Source organism: Pyricularia grisea (genome assembly GCF_004355905.1).
Source record: "Pyricularia grisea strain NI907 chromosome V map unlocalized Pyricularia_grisea_NI907_Scaffold_6, whole genome shotgun sequence".
Classification (NCBI taxonomy): Eukaryota; Fungi; Ascomycota; class Sordariomycetes; order Magnaporthales; family Pyriculariaceae; genus Pyricularia; species Pyricularia grisea.
The window spans coordinates 2,710,675-2,734,134 of NW_022156719.1; the positions used below are offsets into that span (position 1 = coordinate 2,710,675).

Below are 23,460 nucleotides of genomic sequence, written 5' to 3' on the forward strand. Positions count from 1 at the left end.
AAAAAAAAAAAAAAAAAAAAAAAAAAAAAAAAAAAAAAAAAAGCGATACAGAGGCATGTTACTGATGCGCAACCAAAACCAGACATGGCATGTGGTCTGGACGGGCGCGTCCACAGGATGGTCGACCACTATGGCGGTGAGCTCCCGCCGCGTGTCGTCTGGATCGAAGCCGACTTCCCCGAGGTCATGGAGCTGCGCAAAAAGCTGCTCCCTCAAGCCCGCGTATCCCAGGACGGTGGCGAGTACAGACAGGATTGCTCTTCAGTCTTGGAGAAGGATTGGATGGTCTCACTGCCTACCGACAAGCCCGTGCTGCTCATTGCCGAAGGTCTGGCGTTCTACCTCGAGCCGCATGTAGGCAAGAAGATGTTCCGAGACCTGACGGAGAGCCTGCGACACGCGCCAGGTGGAGGCGAAATCGTGCTCGACTGCATTAGTAGCACAGTTGTTCAATGGCAGAGTGAGTATACCCGCATATTTTGTTTCCCTTTTTTGACAATTTCTGACATTAATTTTTTCTTCTTCTTTTTCTCTTTGCGACAAATTTTTAGGCTGGATCGCGGCTATTCAAGCCGTCAAGGCAGAATTCAGCTGGGGAATTGACAGAGGCCACCAGGTCGAGGCTTGTCACCCGTCGATGCACTTGCTTGAAGACATCATATACGCCAACCTCCCCGGGTTTGAAGTGATGGACTGGTGGAACAAGCTCCTGCTGTGGACGACGCGAGGCCCGACGCCGACTGCTGGTCGTATTTTGAGGCTGGAGTTCGGTGATGATGTGATGCTCAAATTTTGAAAAAGAGAAATCGGTATAATTATGTGGTATGTTGGCAAAGTAATTTCTTGTCTTTGTGGCATTTGACCCTTGCAATTGTCCAGACGCAAATCACCTGCGATGAAACTAAGCCGGGACCGGATGCCAGTGTCAGCGACGGAACGGCTGGGCTTGCGGCTGGTCGGTTTGATTGCAGAGGCCAAGCCAGTCGGCGCCAATAGTATTATTCTTCATGGACCAACATAAACTTCTCAGAGAAATAAACAAGTTGAGAATATAACAAGTTCAATTGGGGTCCGTATTTTGTACTGTAGAGCAAGAATAGACTTTGAGAGCCTTGTCGCAAATTTGGAGGAAAAAAAAGGCACCGTATTCATCTTCCCTCCAATCAAGTTAACTCAGATGACAATTTCAGGCTTGGCAGGGGCTTCTGGGACGCCGGCACACAAAAGGGTTCTTCCGAGTTCCGATTGCCGAGCATGAGTAACCACATGAGACTATGTTGTGGGTGTCAAGGGTGTGGTACAGCGGTGTGGCCGGACAGCTTCGTATATTTTGTAAAAACAAACTTATTAAGCTCAAACTGATTACCGACCAGGCTTTCTTTCTATATAGCATCATAATAATCACCCAAGTTGGTCCCAACCAATAATTCGTAAATTGATCGCTTTCTCTGACTGAGCAGAACCGTGCAAAATGTTCCCCCACATTTATGCATATTGAACTACTACGTACTTTGGTACCTACAGCAAGAGTGGATATGTACCCGCACAAGAACCCCCGTAAGTACCTAGTACTGTAGTGCGCTTTGGCCAAAAGAGACGTTTCGAAACGTGGAAACCGGGGGGGGGGGGGGGGGGGTAATCCGAACCTTTTCCAGCCCAACGCCAACGGGCGGCAAGCGGCTTGGAAATAAAGTCAAGTCAATTATAAGGCTCGTCAAGGTGGGTGGGTAGGGGGTTGGTCCTTATGTGGTTTTAACTTGACGACGAGAGGGAAGGGGGGCAATGCTGGCCGGACCGTGCGTTTGTGTGTTTGAGAATCTTGCAACACTGCCAACCTGAACCAACGGCTTTGCGCAACGTCACCATTGAAATCATCGATATTTTCCCCCTGGCAAGAAGCAAAAGGCGCTGGCGCTCAGATCTATGGGAGGGCCATTAAATTAATATTCTATTTTACTTTATTTGCAGAGCACAACACTCTTCGACACCTTTTGCCACACTCGCGATTTGTAAACTGCTGTAACAAAATTCATCATGGCGGGGGAAAACTTATCGCTTGAGATACTTGATCGTATCTCGGTTGGTCGTGTGCTCGCCGGCATCTTTCTCTTCATCGTAACATCTTTCATTGTCGACATTCTTCAGCAGCCCAGTTATCCGAAATCTTTACCGCGCGTTGGATATGGCTCCGGACCCATCGCGACAGTCAAAAACTGGCTTGGCTACGTCTTCAAGTTTCCCCAATGGGTCGATTCTGGCTATCAAAAGGTCCGTCTCTGCCATGACGGAGCCCATCATGTTTGTGAGAGATGTCTAGCTAACCCCATCCGCTTCTCTATAGTACTCCAAGGCGGGCAAGGCATTCGTGGTTCCCTCGGCCGCATCGAGACCCCAGGAAATCGTCGTCCCCCGCACACAGACAGCATGGATGCTGGACCTCCCCGAACGACAGTTGTCGTCTGCGCACGCGCAAAGCGATGTCCTGTACAGCGAGTACCAGTTCCTCGGCTCCGAGTTTGCGACCGACTCCTTCCACATCAACATCATACATCGCAACCTTACCCGCCACCTGTCGACCCTGATACCCTCACTTCAAGATGAGGTCCAAGTCGCCGTTGACGAGACTTTTGGCACGGACACGGAGAATTGGAAGGAGTTCAACCTGTGGGAGTCTTGGGTCAAGCTCGTACCGTCAGTCATCAACCGCGTACTGGTCGGGCCCGAACTCTGCCGCAACAAGGAGCTGCTCCACAGCATGGTGCACTTCGCCGACACTGTGGTGATGAACAGCTTCGTCCTGAGTCTGTTTCCGAAGACCCTGCAACCCATCATCGGCCGCGCACTAGCCATTCGGAACTGGCGCCTCTATCGGAAAGCGCACAAGATCCTCGAGCCGGCGATCAACCAGCGATTGGAAATGACGGCGCGCAAGGAGGCCGGCAAGGATGCCAAGATGGCGGACTGGGAGCCTTCGGAGGACTTCATCACCTGGACCATCCGCATGGCGCGCAACGAAGGGCGGTCCGAGGAGCTCAACTCTGTGCACATCACCAAGCGCCTGCTGCCGATCGAATTTGCGGCGATCCACACGACCGTTATAACGGGCCACTTTTTGCTCATCGATCTACTAACCTCGGACCCGAAAAAGGGCTTCATGGACTCGATCCGCGAGGAGGCTTCGAGCGTGCTCCAGCGCGCCGGTGGGCGGTGGACCAAAGACGACCTGTGGAACCTCTACCGGGCCGACAGCGCCATCCGCGAGAGCCAGCGCCTCAGCATCTTTGCGACGTCCCTCACCAAGCGCAAGGTGGTCGCGCCAGAGGGAATCACCAACCCAGTTGAGGGCTGGCACGTGCCGCAGGGCGGGTATCTGATGCTCAACCTCGACGGTCCCCAGCACGACGAGGACCTGTACGAGAACTCGAAGGAGTACGACGCGTTGCGCTTTTCGCGGCCGCGCGAGGAGTATGACGCCAGGCCGGCGGACAAGAAGGATCTCGAGGAGTACATGCAGCTCAAGAAGCTTGGTATGGTCACCACCAGTGATACCCACTTGGCGTTTGGGCACGGAAGGCATGCATGGTAAGTTCTTCCTCTCACTTTGTTCTGACAATGTAAATTTATCAGCTTGACTGACGAGATTTTGTCGACCCAACAGCCCTGGACGATTCTTTGTCGCGCACATGCTGAAAATGACCTTGGCCCACCTGCTGTGTAATTACGAGTTTGAGCCACTGCCAGAAAAGCCAAAGGCTCCTTGGATGGGGCAACTCATCATTCCTCCCGTTGACGTCAAGATCCGACTTCGCCGGCGAAAGGGGACTGCATGAAACTGGCCATCTCTGGCTGTGTCAAAGATCTGTATTTTTTTTGTTAACTCATGCACGCACTGTATAGGACATGGTAGATATTTTGAAAAGCATAGGTGTTTGCGGCGTCAGGTTTACTAGGCCAATAGACAGTAGGTCTACAAATTGTATTGATTTTGGTTCATTCCAGTCTTGTTGCCAAAGAGTGGACGATCGGCTTTTGCATGGATGACAACTACCTCCTACCCTGCACTTGCGTGGTGGGGTTTTGCGCTCAAGCAAGCGTGGTACAAGATTCCAGTCAACAAAGCGACTAATTGCCTTTTAGGCAGACGGACGACCTCTGCATTTTGCATTTTGATAAATTTCACCTCAAATCTTTCCAAATATCGAGCCGCTGCTTGCTCCTTCACATTCATATCTTTTTTACCGCGCGAATCATGTCACGATACAGCCACCGAAAATGTCCACTTTTGACGGAATCATCAGAGAGTTCCCTGACATTCGAGGTATGCATTTCTCTCCATCTTCTGTTACCACAAACAGCAGCAATCGCTGCTAACAACTTGTAGTGGATTTCTTCCGCAACAACGGTCTCCAACCACCACTCGCTTGCTTCCTGAGCCATGTGCACAGCGACCATCTGGCCGGACTAGAGTCGCTCAGATCCCCCTTGTGAGTTGAACTTGGGCACTTATGTTGTGGGACGAGTGTAACCCTAACCCTCCGTACATTTCAGTGTGTATTGCTCGGCGGCCACCAGGGAGCTGCTGTTGCGTCTGGAAAGATATCCATGCCGAATAAACTATGCCAAAGGTATTCTGGAGGCACGAGTACAGACATATAAGCACCTCAAGAACTTGTTGAAACCCATTCCGCTTGACACGCCAACCCAGATTGAGCTTGCGCCGGGAAAGAGCATTGGTGTTACTTTGCTCGATGCGAATCACTGCACTGGGGCCGTCATGTTTCGTAGGTATTCACATCTCAGAATGCTTAGAATCAGATTGCATAGGGACTGACAGCTGGCTTTGACAAATAGTCTTTGAGGGTGGCGGAAAGGCAGTTCTCTACACAGGTACGGTTGTGTGGGGGACAAGCACCCGCCAGTCCATTAAACTTCTGTCAAGTTTGTCAGAACTAACAAAACCACTCAGGAGACATCAGAAGCGAGCCATGGCATGTCAACTCTATCGCTCGAAATCCATGCATGATAGAATATTCTGCAGGGATCAAGACACTGAGCCGCATTTATCTGGATACATCCAACACCGAAGACATTAGCTTCCCTTCCAAAGACGCTGGGCTCAAAGAGCTTCTGGAAAAGGTTGCTCGATACCCCAAAGACACCATATTTCACTTTCAGGCCTGGACCTTTGGGTACGAGCAAGTGTGGATAGCTCTCTCAAAAGCGCTCAACTCTCCCATCCACGTCGACGACTACAAGATGCAGTTATACAAATCCCTTGTCACAAAAGGAAACCCAAAGGATCCCTACGCGACTCAGTTCCAAATGGGTCCAGAGGCTGCTGCACTCGTGGGTTTCATGTGTGGCAACACGGCACATCCTGGCTGCCTTACCAGGGATGTGAATGTGCGTTTGCACAGCTGTGAGAAGGGAAACTACTGCAAACCCGTTCAAGATGCCGAGGCCGCCGGCACTATTGTGCACATCGAACCTATAATCACCAGACTTGCGGGGGGTGAAGAGGTTGCTGAAATGGGGATTGGTGGTGGCGGTGACGACTTGGAGCGCGAGGCTGAATTGGACTCATTTTCCCTCCAGGACACTGGAGGTTTGTTGCAAATGTGAGTTTGTTTATGGGTACAGCAACACTTCAATCCCAAAAGTGGGCTCGGCAGCTGACAATATGCTCCTGAATTTGACTGCAGCATATCCGAGAATCAAGCCATCGAGAACAGCGTCAAGGTCAAAATCGAGGATTTCTTAATGAATTCTATCGGCACAAGGCGCAACGTCAGTCTCGATATGGCGATAAACCTATTTGACGAGAGTAACGAAGCAGACCTCAATAAGGCTGTGGACAGCTTGGCTCGCAAAAAGTCTACTTTAACTTCTGGGCTATCCAAAGCATCCTCTGAGAAGCGTGCAGATGTAGTAACCACTGAAGATGACACTAGGGAGATTTTACCCAGACGAGTGAGGTTTCCATATTCGAGGCACTCCTCCTATCCAGAACTTTGCCATCTAATCGAGAGGTTTCGCCCAATTGACGTGTGGCCTTGCACTTACCACGGGAAGGAATGGCTTCAGCAGGGTACAAAACGAACTTATTGGCGCAGCTCTTTCTTGGTTGCTTTTGCGCAAACTGAAAGCTAACCTCAATGCCATCTAGGTCTTAGCATCAAGTCTCTGTTTGGCGAATACTGCTCTGGAGATGTATTTGAGCACGATAAAATCCAAGCGCGCTTTGCGTCACGATCAAAAACAAGTGAAATCGAGCACAATGTTGATAGCCAGTTCAGTGCAATTACTCAGAGATCGGACGAAGTAGGCGATCAGCCTAGTCAACAAATCGAACATGATCGGCAGTTCCTGACAGATTCCGAGGACAGCCGACATGAGAAGGGCCCTGGCCCCTGGCGCGCATCAGATATGGTCGATCTGACATCGGACGTCCTGAATGCGACGAGTCGTCATCACAAGAGAGACTTTGCCGCCTTTGTCGGTTCCGACATGGTTACTCCTGATGGTCGCGACCAGGGTATCATTGAGAATGATGGTACAGAAAACCATCCAGAAGATATATTCTTGTACGAATCGCAGAGCTCTATAGTCTCGGAAAGCGCGATGGCAACCCGTAGAGGCGCTTTCAACGCGGTCCTAGAGGCTACCACGTTTATCAGGGGACAGGTCGAGTACCATGGAATCCCGTTGCTCTCCACGACGGACGCTCACTCCCGCAGCGAGATTGAATTGGGGAATCCCTCCCTGTGGAGAGCTCCACTGGGAAGCCTTGAGCGTGCTGGAAGCGACTTGTCAGAGCTGATATCCACAACAAATAACCACCCACAAGCGGATGAGCTTGGCACGTCGCGGGGAGAGGAAGCATGTCTAGGGAGTGACAAATCAAACAGGTGATTCGATTAATGAACTTTTCTAAGGGCCTGGAGTTCTGGAATGAGAAGCCTGGCGTACGTCATCTTTTCTAATCCATCAAATGGGTTGGGGTAGATGTAGCACATCCCCGCATCCCGGTATTCATTGTACCGAGTCGCCAACAACGAACTTTCGGTGACTAAATTTTCCCGCATATTAAGATTAGCTAAAACGAATTAGTTTTAATGAACTACACTCGATCTTGTCTCATTTAGCAATCTTCTGACCGCAATATCTGCTAATCTTCCCCCTCCGGTCTGTTAGTTGGACATGTGCGCGTGGGTACATAGTAACATGTGGCTGTGAGTAAAACAATAAACGTCGCGCTCTCAATACCTCGTAATCGATCGCGTGGTCATGTTTCAAAATGACATATTAATGCCGTAGAATTATATGATCTGAGCTCTAATATAAATAGATTGAATTACGATTCTGAGGATCTTGGTGCAAATCGACATTTGATAAATGCGAAACCTCTGCCTTAAAAATAGCCCGTCAGCAACCACGTTCATACCTTGCTTGACCTTGATAGGTACTTGGGATAACCACCATACCCCGGAGCAAATACGACTATACACGTGGGTGTGAAACCAAATCCTAGCGTCAGAGACGTCGATCGATGCCAAGTGCAATATATTACTTATCTAGAGATGCGTGTAACCAGTGGGCAACTGCTGTAAAGACGTATACATTTACTATGTGCCTATTTCTATCATCTCGCGCATTAACATTAGCGAGAGCGGGGGCGCCTTGCATTTTTAGCTTTACCTTTTTGGTACACAATTTCAACCGTGTCGTCTTACCCCAAAACTTGAGCAGGATTAAGGAGCCGCGGAGACGGAGTATTTGCGCCAAGTCCTACGGGTAGACACATTTGTCACTGACAGGTTCCATAGCCGGGGCTCTTGGGACTGGGTATATATGGGGTAATGGTCACGTTCATCACTCGGCTGTTGCTCTGGTTCCTCAGTGCTCTCAAGACCACGCCCTTCAACGTTGGGATTCTGGCAAACGAGCCTCTTACTATCTTTAACAACAATAACCACTGTCTTTAACAGCAATAAGAAACCTTACCATCTTTTGACAGCCATCCCTAAAATCTAGAGTGCAAAATGCGATCCTTTCTAAAAAGTATTAGCCTCCCTGCGCTGGGTTTCATACTGGCGACTGCTCTTCTCGCCACCCCCATAGCCGCAGACTCAAGTCTCGTCGGATACCTGGGTGCCTTTTTCCTCGGCGACGAGCCATCTGTTTACTTCTATCTCAGCAATGGAAACAACGCTCTCTCCTTTAGTCCCATGAACAAGGGTGCGGCAGTCATCAAGCCGACCAAGGGGACGGGGGGTGTCCGCGACCCGAACATTGTGACCGGTGGCGGCAATGAAGAAGGCAAGAAATGGTACATCATCGGGACAGATCTGGATATCAACAAAGTGAGCATAACCTTTCAAGACACCCCTTTGGAGATCTGAGTGGGCAGCTTGGTGGCTAATTTATCTTTTTTTTTTCCCCCTGTTCCTAGACCACATGGGATCTTTCACAGCGCAATGGTTCGCGGGGCATTCTTGTCTGGGAAAGCACCGATCTCGTCAACTGGACAAATGAACGGCTTGTGACGGTTGAAGATGACACGGCCGGTATGGTGTGGGCTCCTGAGGCTTTATGGGATGCATCGATGAGTAAGTTTTTTTTTTTTTTTTTTTTGCCTAATCGTATGAGTATAAAATACTCTTCTATAAGAACCAATTACCAGGTGCTAACGGATAAACTCCAACTCAGACCAATACATGGTTCACTGGGCATCCAAATTTGTAAGACCACTCCTCCCATCCCAACCACCTCTGACACGAACATCTATCTAACCTTACTGTTGCATAAAAAAAGTACAAGACATCGGACCCAGGGCACACCGGCGCGCCATCCAGCACCGTGATCCGATACGCCCACACGAGCGACTTCATCACCTTCACGGCGCCCAAAACCTACATCGACCTCAGCCCCACGGACGTCATCGACCTCGCCATCCTCCCCGTGCCCAACAGCGACGGCAGGTTCATCCGCTTCCTGAAGGATGAGACGCGCAAGACCGTCTTTGTCGAGTACGGCTACTTGGGCCTGCATGGAAACTTCACCAGGGACGGCGGGAACAACGCAACCATCGACTCCGGGGTCGAGGGACCGGCGCCGTTCTGGGACAACAAGGACCCGTACACGGCTCACCTCCTATTGGACCACTACGACGGCGACGGATACTGGCCTTATGAGAATGCCGTCAACCCGGCAAAAAACACTGGCTGGTCGGTGAGCGACCGGTCCGACTTCCCCAAGAACTTGAGGCATGGGAGTGTCTTACCGATCAATCAGACGTTGTATGACAACTTGAAGTCGTCGAAACTGGCATGATTGTCGATGTTCTTTTTTTCGTTTCCTTCTTCTCTTCTTCTGTGGGGATGGATCCCTGGCATCTATCCCCTCCAACAAGGCCAGGACCGTTCCTTGAAGGCTTCGGCGGGCATGGCTGGTCTACCTGGACTTGGTGCACATAGATTACTTGCACATTTTAAAACAAAGTTTTTTGTTTAGCAATATATATCATTGTTCAACTGAGTGCTGACACATACAACCATACCCATTGGAATTATACGGGATCCTGCCCGCTTCCCCCTACTCAAACCAGTGAGGGCAGGGTCGGTACGAAGTGCCAAAGGATTTGATGGGATCGGGTCTGGGCCCGCACCTTTGGCTTTTGGGCCCCGTTGGTGAATGCACCTCTCTACCACCGATCCGTCGCTGTCGTGAAAAGGCAATCCCATTCTCGGACCACACGCACCAATATGGCTATGGCACTTTCAACTTTCTCGGAGGATGGCGACTGCATTCCGCTGCGCATCGTCATTTTACATTTCTTCATTTGGAACCGTTGCCGATAATTTTTTTCTCTACGTATAACAACCTAAAAATACCCTTTGAATGAGATATTAGTATATTCCGTTATCACCTAACTGCTAGTATTAAACATATTTTGCATGCTTAGGTAACTTTACCTTTCAACAACATTCTGGAATCTTACATACCATGGGTGCAGGCAAAAAGAACGAACCCCTTGCCACCGTATGTGTATGCATGGACCTTTACCAACCTAATTGTCCGCGGTGAGCTTGAGATACCTACCGCATAGTAAATTTATTTCTTCGCAAAAAAACTATGCCCAAAATCGGGAATACCTACAAGGTCCACAGCGCTGTGCTAACTATTCAGGGATGGGGATTTTTACCCCCACCACTATAGATAGTACTGTAGTACTGTCGTTAAAACCTATAACAAACAACTTATATTAATTTCGATTTGATTTTATAAATAGCTAGTTTATGAAGATCATCACAAGCGAAATAAGACTTAAGAATAGCATTAAAGTAAAAATCAAAGCCGACTCGAACAACACACATAGTATAGGGCTATAAAGCTTACGTTATGAGTTACTATATATGATACATTTATGCTTGATGTAGGGCCAGACTAACTAGATTTCACCTCCGGCTAGCCGGCGGTCACTTTCGGCCCATCCGGTATTAACATCAAGCAAGGACGTTTTGAGACCTTTTCCCAGCCAAACTCCACACAAATCTGACCCGTCCTGTAATAAATTTGGCCCTAATATGTACTTAATAACGGCCGCTAAGTATTACGGTAAAAAAAAAAGAAAAAAAAAAGAAAAAAAAAACGTCTTTTCACACCGATTTCTTCATATGAGCAACCGTAGGTAGGCGTCCGGATGCGCTTGTAATAAGCGCCGGAGATGTACAATTTTGTTCTTTTATCTAAATTATCTGCTGTGAGAGGAGGCCCGCAACGCACAGTCCCCAGATACGTGACACCCATAAATGCTAGTATTATCACGAAACATATATCTGCAATTTATGCGCTTTACTTAATTTCGGCCGAAGATCCACCGAAAGGGACTTAGCGCAGACGATAGCTGTGTGGACTTTAAAATGGGCTCAAGTGACCGCTGGCTAGCCGGAGGTGACCGCTAGATAGTCTGGCCCATGATATATATTGGTTGATGGCACGTCCGACTTCTAGTGCTAGCTAAAATCTCATACTGGTATTATCAACTTTAACGAACCAGACCGACCGTTGGATTTTAACATCTTCTCCTCTTGATTCAATTAAAATGGTTGCTATTTCCCAACTGCTAGCTGCGATTCCCAACGTTACATTTGTGTCGCCAAATATACTACAAAGTCATGATCAAACTCTCTTAAAACGAGCCACCTTTGATGACACTTGTACAAGTGACCAAAAGGCTACTATAGGCTTAGCAGCTTCTAAGTAAGAGAACAAAATAAGAAACTGAATGAGGGTCTTTTTTTTTATTAAATCATTAAAACAACAGCTGCCGTACCCTTGCTCAACATGGAGCCGACGCTGCGAGAAATGACCAAGAAAAAGTACTATTGTACTTCAAAACCAGCAATCCTAGGAGTATACAAACTATTGTCCAGACCTTCGACAAAGTCTACGATGAATGCAACGTTTCCGGCGGCGAGAATACTATAACCTGTTATGACGACTGGAACGCTTGCTCAGAAAGAACATTGGCTCACACAATCAGACACAAGAAAAAAATTACGATATGCCCGCTGTTCTTCACTTTGCCAGAAATTGCCTCGTATTACGGGGAAAGGTCGCAGGCCAATGTTATGCTACATGAGGTTACACATTTAAGGAGCGGTAAGAAGTTATATTCCACCTTTGGGGTTTAAGAATATAATACAAGCATTCCGCTTTAAGAGTAAAACAGTCGGCGGAGTGCTTCCGGGTGAAAACACTGGCTAACAACTTTACTGGATGACAGTTAAAGGAACTGACGACTTTTTAAACTGGGGACATGCGTCTATACTGTCGTAAGTTATATCCCTGTTTACTTCTTTTTTCTTTCTTTTATATACTTTAGCTAACTAAGATTCAAACAGACTTACAGAGAGGCAGAACTTGGAACATGCCGATACTTATACTTTCTTTGCCGAAGCTGCCAGACTGAATGGTTAAAATGACAAAATGACAAAATGACAATGCTGGTAAAGATTCATAGTTATGCACATGGAATTATGGAAGGCGAGAAAGAGACTCTGAAATCTTCCCTTTTATATAAAACGTTATCAAGCTTCTTACAAAGTGAGGATGTTTTTGCGCTCAAAAATAGGTAACTGCGGCGCCGGCATCTTTAAAATGGCATACATATGTGGTGTGATAATGACAACGGATAGGAGTGGATCAGTGGCGGCCTCGGGCAATACGTGCCGATTTAATGAAGGTATCACGACCCACTGCAGTGTAATTGGCATTCGGATTTGTTGCTGGATTTGTTGCTGGATTTGTTGCTGGATTTGTTGCTGGATTTGTTGCTGGATTTGTTGCTGGATTTGTTGGTGACGTACCGGTTTTGTATGTTTTTTTTTTTTTTTTTTTTTTTTTTTTTTTTTTTTTTTGTTTCTCTCGACCCTTTGCTGTTTTGCCCAAAATTGCCAGTAAAACAAAATATTATGGGGGATTCAAGCGAGCGTTATGTCTGATTATTTTGAAATTAAATTATGCTTTTTTACGTATAGCTATTTCTGTCAGTTTTGCAAGCAATTGCGCATTCCAAATAAATCTTACAAGCGTGGGTGTCGAGATGCAAGCCGTTGGAATTTGTAGCTTCGTCCTGTGATGATCCACCTAACTTTCAGGGGTTGATCCGGACTTTAGGGAACCCCTGACTGACAGGGGGCCCACAGAGTTCAGCCTCCAAGTAACGGTCGTGATCTGCCACTGGTTTAATTGCCTAGGTAGGTACCAAGCGCCATCACTTACAATTGTGGCCAGAAACATGGCGTTTGAAGAAGGAAATATCCGTCGACCCTAACCATAACGGTTGAAGAAGTAAATGCCCATCGACCCTTACCATGGAATATGCAACTGGGCGCACCTCGCTTTTGCTTATTCATTTCCCTGTCATAGATCACGGACGGGCTGGATATATATTCCACTTTCTGATTAGTTTATATACTTATGCAGATGCAGTGCAACATTTGGCTCTTCATCCGGGTAGTATGAAAAGGTGCGTAAAGTGTTACAAAGAAAACTAGGCAGATTGCGCGATTACCCTCTCCCGGTTTATAATGAGCTTTCGTTCCCCTCCTTGTTCTTTCTCCTGTATGCCTGTCTATACCTTGTCTTCATCGGCGAACAAATCGTTGCAATGCGGCCCAGATTTTCTCTCTTCAAAGCTGGACCACCAGCATCTATGATGATGAGTGCACAATCTTGAGTGAACAGTACGATAAACACAAAAGCCGTGAAGACATTGCGCTCGAACAAGCGGAAGGTAAATGTACCGGAGGGCTTGCTCTTTGCGGCTTGTGCAAGGAAGGAGAGGACGAGGAGAAGTGTCCAATCAATTACGAAGGAAGTTTGGTTGAGCAACCCAAGAATGGTGCTGATGGTGCCGAGACTTTCGGGAATGGAAAATAGGGCGGTTTGGGTGGGAGATCATTAGATTTCTTCTGCATATCATCCCCAAAAACTTACTCCTTCCAAGTCCTTTTTAGCAACCCAAGACCGTACTACCACCCTTCTGAAGGCCTTGCCAGGCAGACCTGTCTTCACTCATTCCCATAACCCTGGTCGACATTGCCCCTCATACCCCCCATACTCCGCATACTGCGATTCTGGTTAGCCATATTGCCCAGGACCCTATTGTTCATAATGCTGCTGGAAGTGCGTGTACGTTGGTTGGTTTTTTACTTCGGGCCAGACTGGATACAGACAGTTAGCTGAAGCTCCAGGCAATAAATTAATCCCACAAATTACTCCACCACACTCTTACAGTTTACACAGGCATGGTGTAAGCATATGCATTCTCTCCCAGAGCTCCTTTGATGACAACTGCAGCAAACAAATCCGTGCTTTCGCAAATATTTAAACTTGCATGCATCCTTCTCGCAATATCCCCCAGTTAGATACTGAAATGTGGAAGACACTTTCGGGCAGCGTAGTAGTGTGTCGGTGCCTTTGACGCCAGCGATTTGCCTTACCAGCCTATTCGCAGTCCTTGGGATTTGGAGTGTCAAAAGGCGCCGATCCACTCAAGTGGCTACAATCCAATAGATTTTGGATTTTCGGACACATGGTGAGAAGACGGGGCATCAAAGAGATCAACGAATTGAGTACTGTGCTGGAGACAGTTGCAGAAGGAGCAGGAGTATAATACGTATTATCCATGGAGGTTGGTGGATTTTCGGGCAGGTCGATCAGCCTTTTAAATATTCCTATAAGCACAAGAGTTGGTTTTTACTTTATCTTCAGCTCATGTATTCCATCAGCAGGTCAGGGTATCCATTCCTTGCTTGCAAGAGTACAGAGACGTATCTACCTCGAAAATGCCAGGTGCTTCGCCAAAGGGTGCACACGGATGATCAAGGACAGAACAAATACAACCAGTGCGGTGCTACTATGGGGTACGTAGTAAAGTCACGGCCAACAGTAGATCACAGTAACATGGGGTAGGATCTGTACCCTGCGAACATGGAATTTTGTCCTCCCCTTGGCATCCATCATGGATGGGATGGGCGTTGTTTTATTCCAATCAAAAACGAGAATTTCACTTATTAGGCCACTCGCTTCCCTTTCTAACCTCCCTCGTCTTTACGTTCCCCTTTTTCTAACCTCCGACTCTTTAACCTACTCCCTAACCTACCTCCTTTCTAGCCATCCCCCCTCTCGAATTACCTAACTCATCTTGCTTCTAATTCATGGATGAGATGGCCGAAGGTTCTGAACGCCATAGGGATGTCAGCTGGTTGCTTTCACGGGTTGAAGTGCAGGCACGGCGTCCGCGCGACCTTTCAGATTGGTTGGGGGAAGCCCATGATGGCACCAAGAACACAACCGACAACATTTTCCTCCAGATCAACGTTCCCACATGAGTTGTGTATCATCTGACTCGGCATGCAGCATGCATTAGTTCTCATTTTCAGGGCAATTTTGAATCGAAGGCAAAGCTAGACTGACTTGAAGAGAAGCCCGTCATGGCTTGAACCCGCTTATAGCTAAATAAGTGGGATACAGACCAGCTTGATCCTATCGATGTCGGGGGAAAAGCGAGAGACATATGCTCCAGGGCAGCAGCGAAATGACCTAAAGGTCCTTTTCATGGATTGAACCCGTGTTATTCAGTGATTTGCTGCCAGCAAACACCAAGCCATGGTCCAGGCGAACATTATTTATCAATATCGACTCCATTTAAAGAAAATGACTCATTCTCAAAGACGGACGAAGGTTTATTGGATAACAGGCTGCGAATGGAGTACGCTTCCTCATGGGCGTGGCTGTGACACTATAGTAATGGTCGCCTTCCTATAAGCCATCAAACCCGTATCAGCGAGTGAATTCAACGAAGGAGGGTCCTGAAATGAAGTATATAGTGAGGGAGGTTAGTGCCAATGCAACGTTGGGGTGACGACCAACGAGACGTCTCACCCCCGCACAGGTTTCGGTGTTAGTGTAGTCCATCCTCCCCAAAATACCACTTTCCTTCCAAACCCAGGAGTACTGGACAAGCAGCACCGGCTAATCTTTGAGACGAACTCGTGGGCAGCAGATGTTTGGATGTGGAAGTTTCGTCTTCGACATCCTTGAGGGGGGGTTTTTTTTTTCTCGACCGGCTGATAGACACTACATCCTGAATTTTGAAACTGTTAGAAAATTTATCCTTTCTGCGTCCCTCGGTTGGAGGAGTACAAGGCCACACTCCAATTCGTTTGTATGCACCTCGCGCAACCTGCTCGTTTTTGCTTCCCAGATTTTGTGCCTAGATCACATGGGGCGTAGAGAAGGCCCCTTCTTTGTACAAATTTATTTCATCAACGCCCTGCCGTCTTTGTTGCCCACTCTGGGTCTACTCTGATCAGCCCGCCATCTAAACACCATCAGATTTTTCACTTGCCCATAGTGCTTGATTGAATCATCTTATTTAAGGGACACTGCATATACTGGATTTCTTTTTTCTTTTTTCTTCTTTTCCGTGGATAAGTGCATGAGCAACGGCTATTTTATCAGAAATACCGAATCTTATCCTCCTTGTAATGCCTCCCCACCAGCTAAACTGTATGATTCATGAACATGCATTGCCGGTATCTTTGACGGTACCCGACTGTTCGTCGCAATTACTTTCGTAGGTTGCCTTTTGTATAGCTTTAGAAGAGTCGATGCAACAGATCTAACATCGTTTATTAGCATTTGTTTTTTCTTCTTTTTTTCTTTTCCCCTCCTTCCCCGACCAACGCCCCATGTACCGCGCGGCATCAAATCATAATGTCAAAACTTACTCCATTGCCCAAATATTCGGCGCCCGCTTTGGTGCAAATTGTACTATCCGTGAGTTGCTTGTTGTAAACACTCATGCAGATGGATGTCGTCTTGCCGGCCAGAGCCACGGTGGCAAAAACGGCTCCGACCAAAGCGAAAAATGTAGTCTTCATTTTGAAATGTTATGTAGGTGATGTTATAAGCTGTAAACTATCCAGTAGTTTTGTTTTTCGTATGTGTTGAGCTGGGTATAAATAAAGCTGTGATTATGAATATGGTATGATAGTCGATGAGATAGGACGAACAAGATCGACAAAATGATGTCGTTAATCCAGTCCTTATATACATGCACTTCTTCGCGCTTCGCGACAGGTTAAAAGGACCCAAAGTAGATATCCTCTCAGGTTTGAGAAACGCGTCAGCATCCTACCTATCAAAACGTAATAATACCGCCCGTTTGGGAAATTTCTCAGCTATGTATGGGCCAGGGCCTGAAACTTGAAACGGAATGGTAAGTGTCTAGAACTTGACCCCCATGCTGCGACGCAAGCTTTTTTGTATAGCTTAAGCGACGCATCTGAATCGACAAATTCCCGCTATCTTGACGAGCAGATGCGCGCGGCAGAAGTGCCGGAGCCTTAAAAGTATACAGCTGGTATTCGGACTTTGTAGCTATTAATATACCCTGTTCTGTTGCCTGATCCTCCACCACCTGGTTTGCCCTGACTAATTGCAAACACTGTGGGTGTTTCATATGTAAATTTCTTTTGATGACAAGCTTTTTTTTTCCTGCTTTTAATATCTTTTAGTAAAGCCGAGATTTTTCATGAGCCTACGTCTTGGGGGCGGGGGGATTTAACTATTGTTTAAGGGTTGAAAAGAGATGTCATTTGTGCCAAGAGGCTGGACGCAACCTAATGTAATAACAACATACAAGCTTAGGGACCAGTATCACCTAAACTTACCCTTTATCCAAACTCCTGGGTTGAGCTGTCACCCGATGTTGGTGGTCTCCCCACCTTTCAAGCCCCAACCCCGAGCCAGCTCGCCCTGAGCTCCTCTAACCACTCCCTCCTCAGCGTGGCACCACCATCCATGTACACGGCTGCCAGGTCCCTTGCCTCGGCATCGATGGGCCATGCGCGGTACATGTCGTGGGCCGGGTTGCAGGCGTTGGCGGCCAGACCGGGCTGCAACGTGCGGTCGCGCACCATGGCCAGGCACTCGCCACACCAGTGCGTTTGGTAACAGACCTCGCAAAAGTAGAGCTCGTCGACTTTTGACGCATCGCGCTTGCAATTATGGCACGAGTATGCCCAGCTTCCCTGTTCTACGTTGAGGGCTAGCATGTTGCTTGGCATTGTTTTGCGGCGAATCAGGTGGCCTGGCCCTGGTGCTGGTGTCGCTGTCGTTTCCGTTTCTCCGGTGGAATTCTCGAGGGTTTCCGGTTGCTGTTCTTCCCCTTCTTTCTCTGCGGCTTGCTTGACAATTTGATGCCCTTCTTCATCTGTATAGCCTCGGCTATTTCCAGTCTCTTGCTTTTTTGCCTCGTCACTGACTGGCTCCTGTATTCTGACCGTTTTAGGTTTTACGTCTTCCTTCTCCTCTCCCTCCACGTCCTCCCAAGAATCATCTGTATCCGCTATTTCGCTATACTCTGACTCATCCTGTGGTAAATCATCTTCTTTTGCTTCCTCCTCGTCATCGTCATTCCCAACACTGTGCTCCTCCTCGCTCTGCTCGTCCTCCTCTTCAGGCTCATAAGTTTCTAGTGGCTGAAACAAAATAGCCAACAGTGCTGCGGCATTCTTCCTGTCCCCTGCATGAAACAAGCTCACAGCTAGCGTGGCCATGCCGCTGGTATCGTTTGCTGGATCGTCGTCATCCAAACTTTTCATCTCCTCGAGCAGTCGTACCTTGAACGACTCTCTCCATGCATTTTCGTCGGCCTTGCGGAAGTCCCTGAGCCACCGGCCCCACAAAAGTGTAGGGTAGTCCTTGTTAAAGAAGTCGAAGCCCTCGAAACCTTCGGCCGTGCTTGTGGGTACGCTGACCGCAAGCATCTTGATCTTGTTTGCAAACACCGTCGCCTTGGTTGCCCCGCGGCCCTCATCCCAAGTCGCCACTGCCTTATCGTAGTATAGTGCCGCCAACTTGTTGACAACCCAGCTGCGCTCATTTTCCCACGCGCTCTGCAACTCGGATGAGAGCTGCTTAAGCGAGTCCAGGAACCGCTCGCCCACCCGGATGACCTGGTCGGCGCAGTCGTCATACCATTGGTTGTAAAACCACATCAGGTGGTACGACCACCACACCAAGTTCCTTATGTCGACCCTCGAGCCGCCCTTCTGGATCTGCTCCTCCACCACGCCTAGCACATCCAGCACCCATGTTGGCTGTCCGGTCTTGCGACAAGCCTCGCCCAACTCACCCAAGATATACTCTCCCTGTAGCAGAAGCCGCACAAGCCAGCTGTACCCGCGTTCGTCATCGGTGTTCTGTCTGTGCAGCCAGTCGAAGACGCGCATAAGATGATCCCAGTCATCCCTGCGCCACAGGGCCTCGATGTAGCGCACCTGCGCGAGCAGACTGTATCCATCAATGTCGATGCCAAGTTCGGCCGCCTCGAACGAGGCATCCTGATCCCCCAGCTCCGCGGCCCACTCTGCGATTCGGGGATACAGAAAAGCCCCGATGCTCTTCAGACCTTCGGGCAGGGACTCGATCGCTCGCCTCTGCCAGTCGATTGCCTCTTGATATTCTCTCATGCTTCCATGGCAGCGGGCTTTACCTTCCATCGCAACCCAAGCGTCTTTGGGGCTGAGCTGGATGGCCATATCATAATGCGCGATGGCTTCGGTAAAGTGGTATCCCTCCATGAGCATCCACCCTAGGCAGGTTTGCCAGTGCGTATCCCGCTCCAATCCGGCCCACATGGCGAGGTGCTTGAGATGGGAGGGAGTGGCCCGCTCCAGGAAGTCTATACTGTCATACGAGTAGTCTAGACCTTCCAGCCGGGTTGAAACTTCACCTGTCTCGCACTACAAAGGGGTAAGCGTCAGTATTTGCTTGTACATCTTAGTCGTCTGTAGTGGTTAGTTTTCACTCTACTTACCAAACTTAGCCACCCTTCCATCAGCCAACACGGGAAGTAGCCTTTGACACGGTATTCATCGCTGTCGTAGCTCGGTTTGGTAAGCCAGCTCTTGCTAGCTGCCATCATGACGCACTTCAGTAGCTCGGCATAGCTCTCTGAAGCAGTCTGCGTCCAGAGTCGAACGTTATGGTCGATTTCCACGCTGGTACTGCGCGACGCTACCTGACAGAACCACGCCTGAACTAGCTTCAAATTCTCCACGCTTGTAACCCAGTTCCGAGAAAAGGCACTCTCACTCGAGCGGGTGCCGTCCAAGTCGTAGTCTTGGTTTGCCAAAATGAAGCAAGTCGCTCCCCGCTCCGTACCAAAGAGCCAATACAGACCTTTGACGACCTTGACGAACTCCAAGTCTGAAACTTGGCCGAGGTCTACACGACGGAGGTGGAAGCCGAGATAGTTGAGAGGATAATCAACTAGATATTTACTGTGATCCTTGAGAGAGTATTCCAGCATGAAAACCTCAAGGCACATCATGGTTATTTCGATATGCACCCTTTCGGTCTCTGGGATGATGGCGTGCACCAACTTATTGCGGTTCCGGGAGCGGCCTTCCCGCTGTAGGTAGTCCTTGAAACGGGCATGGCAGAAAGTAATTTCGGTCTTGATCTGAGCGTCGTTGAGGTATGTCTGATATTGGGTCGTCGTGTTTTGTCGGCGAAGCTGCACCTCCCATGATGTACGGAGGCGATGCGAGGCGATGGGTGCAAAGATTTGTTGGTTATCATTGTCATCGGCACTCGTGTCCTCGCCTTCATCATCCCCAGTAAAATCGAAACCACCATCTTCGTCGTCGGACTGGTCAGACTCATCATCCTTCCCCTTGTCGTCATCAGACCCTCCGAGTTCATTCTCTTCGTCGTCATCCTCGATCTCATCTGGGTCTTGGTCGCCAGGGAAGCGTAGATCAAAAACCGCTGAAAGTACTCCCCGAGTCCTTTCCCAGAGCAATAGATTGGGCTTCCTATCCGGCAGACTTAGAAACTCGTTCAACTCGCCAAAACGAAGCGGCCGCTGCACATAAACCACGTAAAGCAGCATTTTCCTGAGCAACTGGTGCCCAAGATCCTTATCACTCGCCATACGATCCAGAACTGATTCTATCATATCATCGAGCGTTTCGGGTGGTTCGCGAAGGATTTCTTCGATCTGTGCAAGGTCCTTATTAAGGATCATTTTAATGAGCAGCCTCGCCCACAGGAACACGCCATCGGCACCGGCGAGAATGCGTTTCTTAATGCGGGCGCCCGCGGCGTTGGCATCCTGCTTCCCACGTGGCTTCATCTTTCGCATCCGCCGTAAAATCTCGACGTCCTCGAGCCTCCGCCGCACGTAGCTGTCGATATCGTTTTGGTTCTTTGTTTTGTCGACCTTGATGAGGTAGAACTTTTCCTGCCGTGTGAACTCCATGTCGTTGCGCAAATCGTTACGTCCCACAACAGCGAACTGTATTGATACACGGTCTGTCGAGCGCGTTGCCGATACGAGTCGTTTGAGGAAGCCGAGAAGGATCTGTCTTGTTTCTCGGGGGGCCTCGTCCAGCCCGTCGATGATAATAGTAGCTTTGGTCGGAACCGGCTCCTTGTTGTTATAGTAGCCTAGGAAAAGATTTTCCCACGTATCTTCGGGCGTGAACGTGGGATTCTTGTTGCCCTTGCAGGCCGCAGCTACGTGGGCTTTAAAATAGGCATCCTGTTCACATAGCTGCCAGGCTAGCGTTTTTAATATGTTGTTGGCATTGCGAAGATCTTTGTTGTTTTCCTTCACGAAGAAATAGGCCACAGAACTATCTCGCGTGTACTCGGGATCGATCAAATTGTCTGCTAGTTGCATAGTAATCCATGCGGATAGGTACGATTTGCCCGATCCTGGTCCACCAAAGATCCAAAGGATGCTGGCCTGGTGTTTGATCCATGACTGGAAAATGGGTTCGTCTCTGAGCCAGGCCTATATTTGGAGATCAACGTCAGCATCGATATAGCCAGCAATATGCATGTGGACAGCTTGCAAAACTCACGCCGGTGCCTTGAAGGAGATCCTTCTTGATTCTGTGATAAGTTTCTTGCACCTCGTACGCAGCGTTGGTTCCACATAGGATCCGTTCTATTCTTTCCTGGATTTGTGCGGCTGTCTCTTGCTCTTGTCCTTCTATGAGTGCGTCAGTGTCTACTTCCAAATGTTAACTATGTTGGGACTTTACACATTCACGTACCTTTGATGGCGTCGTGGACGGCTTGTATGTCACTCTTGATCTCAGCTGTGTTTGTTTCTTGCTTTTCCTCAATCTTTTGGGCCGTAGCCAAAGTCAAGGAGACTTCAATCAAGTGTTCGTTTGCTACAAGCTTGTTGAAATCACCAATAATCTTTGTTGTCTTTTCATCCTTGCCGAGGAATGTGACTCTCAGATATTGGCCTAATTCCCGCAGATTATTCAGGTCAATATTGGTACCAGTGGTAGCGCTCGCCAAGTCTGAAAGATGTACTTACGAAAGTGCGATCCTCGAATAAGGGCCTCAGAACGGCCGATTACTCGTAACACGCTGGAAGTCGTGACTTAAAGTCAGCCTGAACATAATTAGAAACCCAATAATTTAACAAGCCTCACTCACCACACTAATATAGCGATCACTTGGTCCTTCAGTAGTGAATGTAACGGTGCTTGCATCAGGGCCGTCAACCGATCCAGAAAGCGTTTCAGCTCGCCAAAAACCTCTTCAACCCAATCGAATGCGTTGGAGACGTTTTCACAACTCTTTAAGACATTATTGTGCGACCAGTTAGCCCTGTCTTGCATAGGACAAATTCACGACCAAATTCTTGGGGCAAGTTAGAAGTGAAAGAAAGAGAAAATGAGGACAAACTCACCCGAACAAGGTGCAACAATGCCCCAAACACAGCACTAGCCGGAATGCCTACAGCATCCACCGATGCGCTCAACGGAGTGATTCCAATCTTGAGCGCGGCGACGAGCGGCGGCACAAAGGCGCTCAGCTTCCGCCACAGCCCGCCGCGCTTATTGCGGAAATCACGAAAAGCTTGGTCCGAGGCCTCGATCTCGGCAAGAAGGTCGTCCGGGGTCATCACATCCCGCATGCGATCCAGCATCTTGCGGTCCAGCGCGCGCTTCGTGTCCCGCTCGTACTCGGCCAGGGCCGATGCCCACATCTCTGACAGCTCTGGTTCTGTGGCCATCTTGAGTGGGCGAGACCTGGACTTTGTTTGGGGGGAGAGGGGATGAGAGCAAACGTGAAGAAAACGAGGAAGCTAAGCTGGAGGTGGGAAACTAGAAATGGGAGAGGAATCCCATCGCGGCTTCCTCCCATGGCTTCGTACCCCGCCTGCCTATCCCATATTGGCCCCCATAGATTGCGGCTGATGGATGTGATTGAACAGCCTTACCTACATGGCCGATTGTCATGGGGTCCGCCGTCGCAGCATGAAATGCTGTTGGCAGCAACTTGCATTAGGGGCTTTTTTACCCTGTAGTGATTGGCCAGATCTCGCCCTCAAAAAACAAGGGTTGGGCGCTTACTGTAGTCCTTGTTTTTGGTGTGCATGACTTCTCGTTATGGCAAGTCTAACATCATTTAGACAATCGTGGAGGATATGCAACGAGGCCCTTTTCGGATTTTTGTTTCAATGCCAAACTCGACTGCCTTCCATTTGAACAAAAATAAATGCAAAATCGTATATACAGCCATTCCCACTGGCCAAAGGGAATTCCGGCCGCTCTCTGGTACCTTAGTGGTCTGAATAATGGAGAGCGATTAAATCCCCAATTACTGGCTAATGATACTTCTGGTTGAAGATGAACCGTTAATTTAGGTCGCTAAGAGTAAGGGGAAGGCGATTGTCACAGCCTGAAGCAGGTGGAAGCTGATTCAAGGGTGGTGCAAACACTCGGGCGGGATGGCCCCCGGCCCTCTAAACGGCGTGGCGCATGGTTCGACTCGGCCATTCACGTGCCCACCAGCTTGCATTTAGGCGCATGCATTCCCGATCCCACTTGTAGATTCCCTCATTCT

The 23,460-nt window shown here is 48.7% G+C and overlaps 9 protein-coding genes across 9 annotated transcripts in view; 6 read left to right on the top strand and 3 right to left on the bottom strand.

Moving 5' to 3' along the window:
• Positions 1 to 796, top strand: part of PgNI_08769 (uncharacterized protein) — a gene marked incomplete at both ends in the record, with an annotated part of 1,167 nt that extends 371 nt beyond the window's left edge. Inside the window, 2 exons of the mRNA XM_031128760.1 lie at positions 44 to 460; positions 552 to 796. Coding sequence (XP_030978392.1) covers positions 44 to 460; positions 552 to 796 — 662 coding nt within the window. The remainder of the gene's footprint in view (positions 1 to 43; positions 461 to 551) is intronic.
• Positions 797 to 1,988: 1,192 nt separating this feature from the next.
• PgNI_08770 (uncharacterized protein) lies at positions 1,989 to 4,027 on the top strand. Its single transcript, XM_031128761.1, has 3 exons — positions 1,989 to 2,268; positions 2,342 to 3,582; positions 3,659 to 4,027. Exons 1-3 carry the CDS (start codon positions 2,035 to 2,037, stop codon positions 3,828 to 3,830), a joined length of 1,647 nt encoding a protein of 548 aa, XP_030978956.1. The 5' UTR covers positions 1,989 to 2,034; the 3' UTR covers positions 3,831 to 4,027.
• A 131-nt stretch (positions 4,028 to 4,158) lies between these two features.
• On the top strand, positions 4,159 to 6,912 carry PgNI_08771 (uncharacterized protein; the record flags this gene model as incomplete). The annotated part of the gene is made up of 7 exons (XM_031128762.1): positions 4,159 to 4,318; positions 4,382 to 4,484; positions 4,549 to 4,781; positions 4,852 to 4,887; positions 4,967 to 5,618; positions 5,703 to 6,088; positions 6,167 to 6,912. Exons 1-7 carry the CDS (start codon positions 4,273 to 4,275, stop codon positions 6,910 to 6,912), a joined length of 2,202 nt encoding a protein of 733 aa, XP_030978955.1. The 5' UTR covers positions 4,159 to 4,272.
• Positions 6,913 to 8,042: 1,130 nt separating this feature from the next.
• PgNI_08772 (uncharacterized protein) lies at positions 8,043 to 9,333 on the top strand (the record flags this gene model as incomplete). Its single annotated transcript, XM_031128763.1, has 4 exons — positions 8,043 to 8,363; positions 8,453 to 8,609; positions 8,710 to 8,741; positions 8,815 to 9,333. The coding sequence occupies 4 exons, from the start codon at positions 8,043 to 8,045 to the stop codon at positions 9,331 to 9,333; spliced, it is 1,029 nt and encodes a 342-aa protein (XP_030978647.1).
• Positions 9,334 to 11,104: 1,771 nt separating this feature from the next.
• On the top strand, positions 11,105 to 11,696 carry PgNI_08773 (uncharacterized protein; the record flags this gene model as incomplete). Its single annotated transcript, XM_031128764.1, has 2 exons — positions 11,105 to 11,262; positions 11,327 to 11,696. The coding sequence occupies 2 exons, from the start codon at positions 11,105 to 11,107 to the stop codon at positions 11,694 to 11,696; spliced, it is 528 nt and encodes a 175-aa protein (XP_030978634.1).
• A 1,881-nt stretch (positions 11,697 to 13,577) lies between these two features.
• PgNI_08774 (uncharacterized protein) lies at positions 13,578 to 14,024 on the bottom strand (the record flags this gene model as incomplete). Its single annotated transcript, XM_031128765.1, is given in 3 exon segments — positions 13,578 to 13,683; positions 13,802 to 13,860; positions 13,872 to 14,024. Coding segments are annotated over 3 exon segments (318 nt in total), but the record flags the coding sequence as incomplete, so codon positions are not given.
• Positions 14,025 to 15,885: 1,861 nt separating this feature from the next.
• On the top strand, positions 15,886 to 16,273 carry PgNI_08775 (uncharacterized protein; the record flags this gene model as incomplete). Its single annotated transcript, XM_031128766.1, has 2 exons — positions 15,886 to 16,147; positions 16,210 to 16,273. Coding segments are annotated over exons 1-2 (153 nt in total), but the record flags the coding sequence as incomplete, so codon positions are not given.
• PgNI_08776 (uncharacterized protein) lies at positions 16,088 to 16,454 on the bottom strand (the record flags this gene model as incomplete). The annotated part of the gene is made up of 2 exons (XM_031128767.1): positions 16,088 to 16,192; positions 16,302 to 16,454. 2 exons carry the CDS (start codon positions 16,452 to 16,454, stop codon positions 16,088 to 16,090), a joined length of 258 nt encoding a protein of 85 aa, XP_030978960.1.
• A 699-nt stretch (positions 16,455 to 17,153) lies between these two features.
• On the bottom strand, positions 17,154 to 22,772 carry PgNI_08777 (uncharacterized protein). The gene is made up of 7 exons (XM_031128768.1): positions 22,301 to 22,772; positions 22,045 to 22,187; positions 21,923 to 21,975; positions 21,648 to 21,848; positions 21,453 to 21,583; positions 19,397 to 21,382; positions 17,154 to 19,322 (listed from the first exon to the last, which is right to left on the bottom strand). Exons 1-7 carry the CDS (start codon positions 22,625 to 22,627, stop codon positions 17,304 to 17,306), a joined length of 4,860 nt encoding a protein of 1,619 aa, XP_030978959.1. The 5' UTR covers positions 22,628 to 22,772; the 3' UTR covers positions 17,154 to 17,303.
• Positions 22,773 to 23,460: the final 688 nt, after the last annotated feature.